General features: G+C 38.3%; 1 protein-coding gene across 1 annotated transcript in view; it reads right to left on the bottom strand.

Annotated features, from left to right (window-relative positions):
* Positions 1-426: 426 nt before the first annotated feature.
* Positions 427-1,270, bottom strand: part of cd40 (CD40 molecule, TNF receptor superfamily member 5) — a gene marked incomplete at its 5' end in the record, with an annotated part of 5,822 nt that continues 4,978 nt past the window's right edge. The window contains 1 exon segment of the mRNA XM_014027949.1: positions 427-974. Coding sequence (XP_013883403.1) covers positions 732-974 — 243 coding nt within the window.

Here is a 1,270-nt window from a genome sequence, read left to right as displayed (position 1 = left end):
GAAAGTGAAGAGGATGGAGGTGTGCGGCGAGGGATGGGGAGAATAAACTGAGGGAGCAAAATGCTCCCACAGGGAGCTGTTTCTAACCCCATCAGGCTCTGATCAACTCATCTGATTTTATTAACTTTAATGTTTGAGATGAAACTTTTACTGTATAAAAGGGTCCAGAATGTTAAACTGAGTATCTTTATAGTCAAATTAATTGAAGTATAGAAAGTGAACAAAGTGTCTGACAGGCTGCAGTGATGAAAGTAGAACCATCAGCTGCAAAACTCATCAGATTAAAGGTTTCTGTAAACCCAGTCCAAGTTCTGGTTCAAGAAAGAACCCCTCTAACTGGGTTTTGGGTTAAATTAGATGAAGCAGCYGCTGCTCACAGTTTGATTTTTTTATTTGAACCTCTGGACAAAAGAAGAAACATTTTAATCATATAAAAACATGAGTTTATTAAAGTTTCCATGCAACAAATGAACTCACTGTTTGTGTTTCRAAACAGAAATATGAACAAAAGCAGACATTTAAAACAACAATTGTTACATTATTATACAACAATCACATTTAATAAAGACCCTGTACAAAACCTCACAAACAGTCTCTTCATTGGATTCATTGCATTCTACAGGCAGAGCTTCTAGAAACATCTGAGTCAACGCTTGGGTCAATTAAATACATGTTTACTTAGAGAGAATTCTGCACATATGACACATGATAACAGGAAATATTGTGTTAACCTAAAAACTGTCATGAAAACGTGACGACGACGACTGACTCTGGGATAAATACGATGACGGCTGACTCGGGGATTCCTGACGAGAAAGAAGCTCCGCTTTCCCGTCCTCCTGAGCTACACAGTTTCCGTTGTCGGTTTTCCCGTTCTCCTCTGACAGCATCTCTCTAGCATCGTTCTCCTCAGGGACGGAGAGATAAGGAAGGAGTTCTCGATCTGGTTCTGGTCCCACAGTTTCAGCCTGGACCTGTCAGAACAGAGTCCAAATGATGGCATGTTAGTTACCAGATGTTTCACAATCAGTGCAGCTCATGGGAATCAAAAGGCTAATAACTGTTATCGATTACATTAAAAACACTTTGTAGATGTTTAACAGGGTTCATATGTAGAGAAATTAAAACAGTTTCCAGTTTAACCCGAGGCAGAAACTGGGATTTATTTGATTCTGATATAAAGTACCGTATTTATTTGTGTATAATACGATCTCATGTATAATACGAACCCCCCCCATTTTTATCTTAAAAAGCATAAAAAATTAAATTC

This window comes from Austrofundulus limnaeus, unplaced genomic scaffold (assembly GCF_001266775.1).
Source record: "Austrofundulus limnaeus strain Quisiro unplaced genomic scaffold, Austrofundulus_limnaeus-1.0 Scaffold703, whole genome shotgun sequence".
In the NCBI taxonomy this organism is placed as follows: domain Eukaryota; kingdom Metazoa; phylum Chordata; class Actinopteri; order Cyprinodontiformes; family Rivulidae; genus Austrofundulus; species Austrofundulus limnaeus.
Note: the sequence above shows the minus strand (reverse complement) of the source record. Positions and strands in the feature narration are given on the sequence as shown.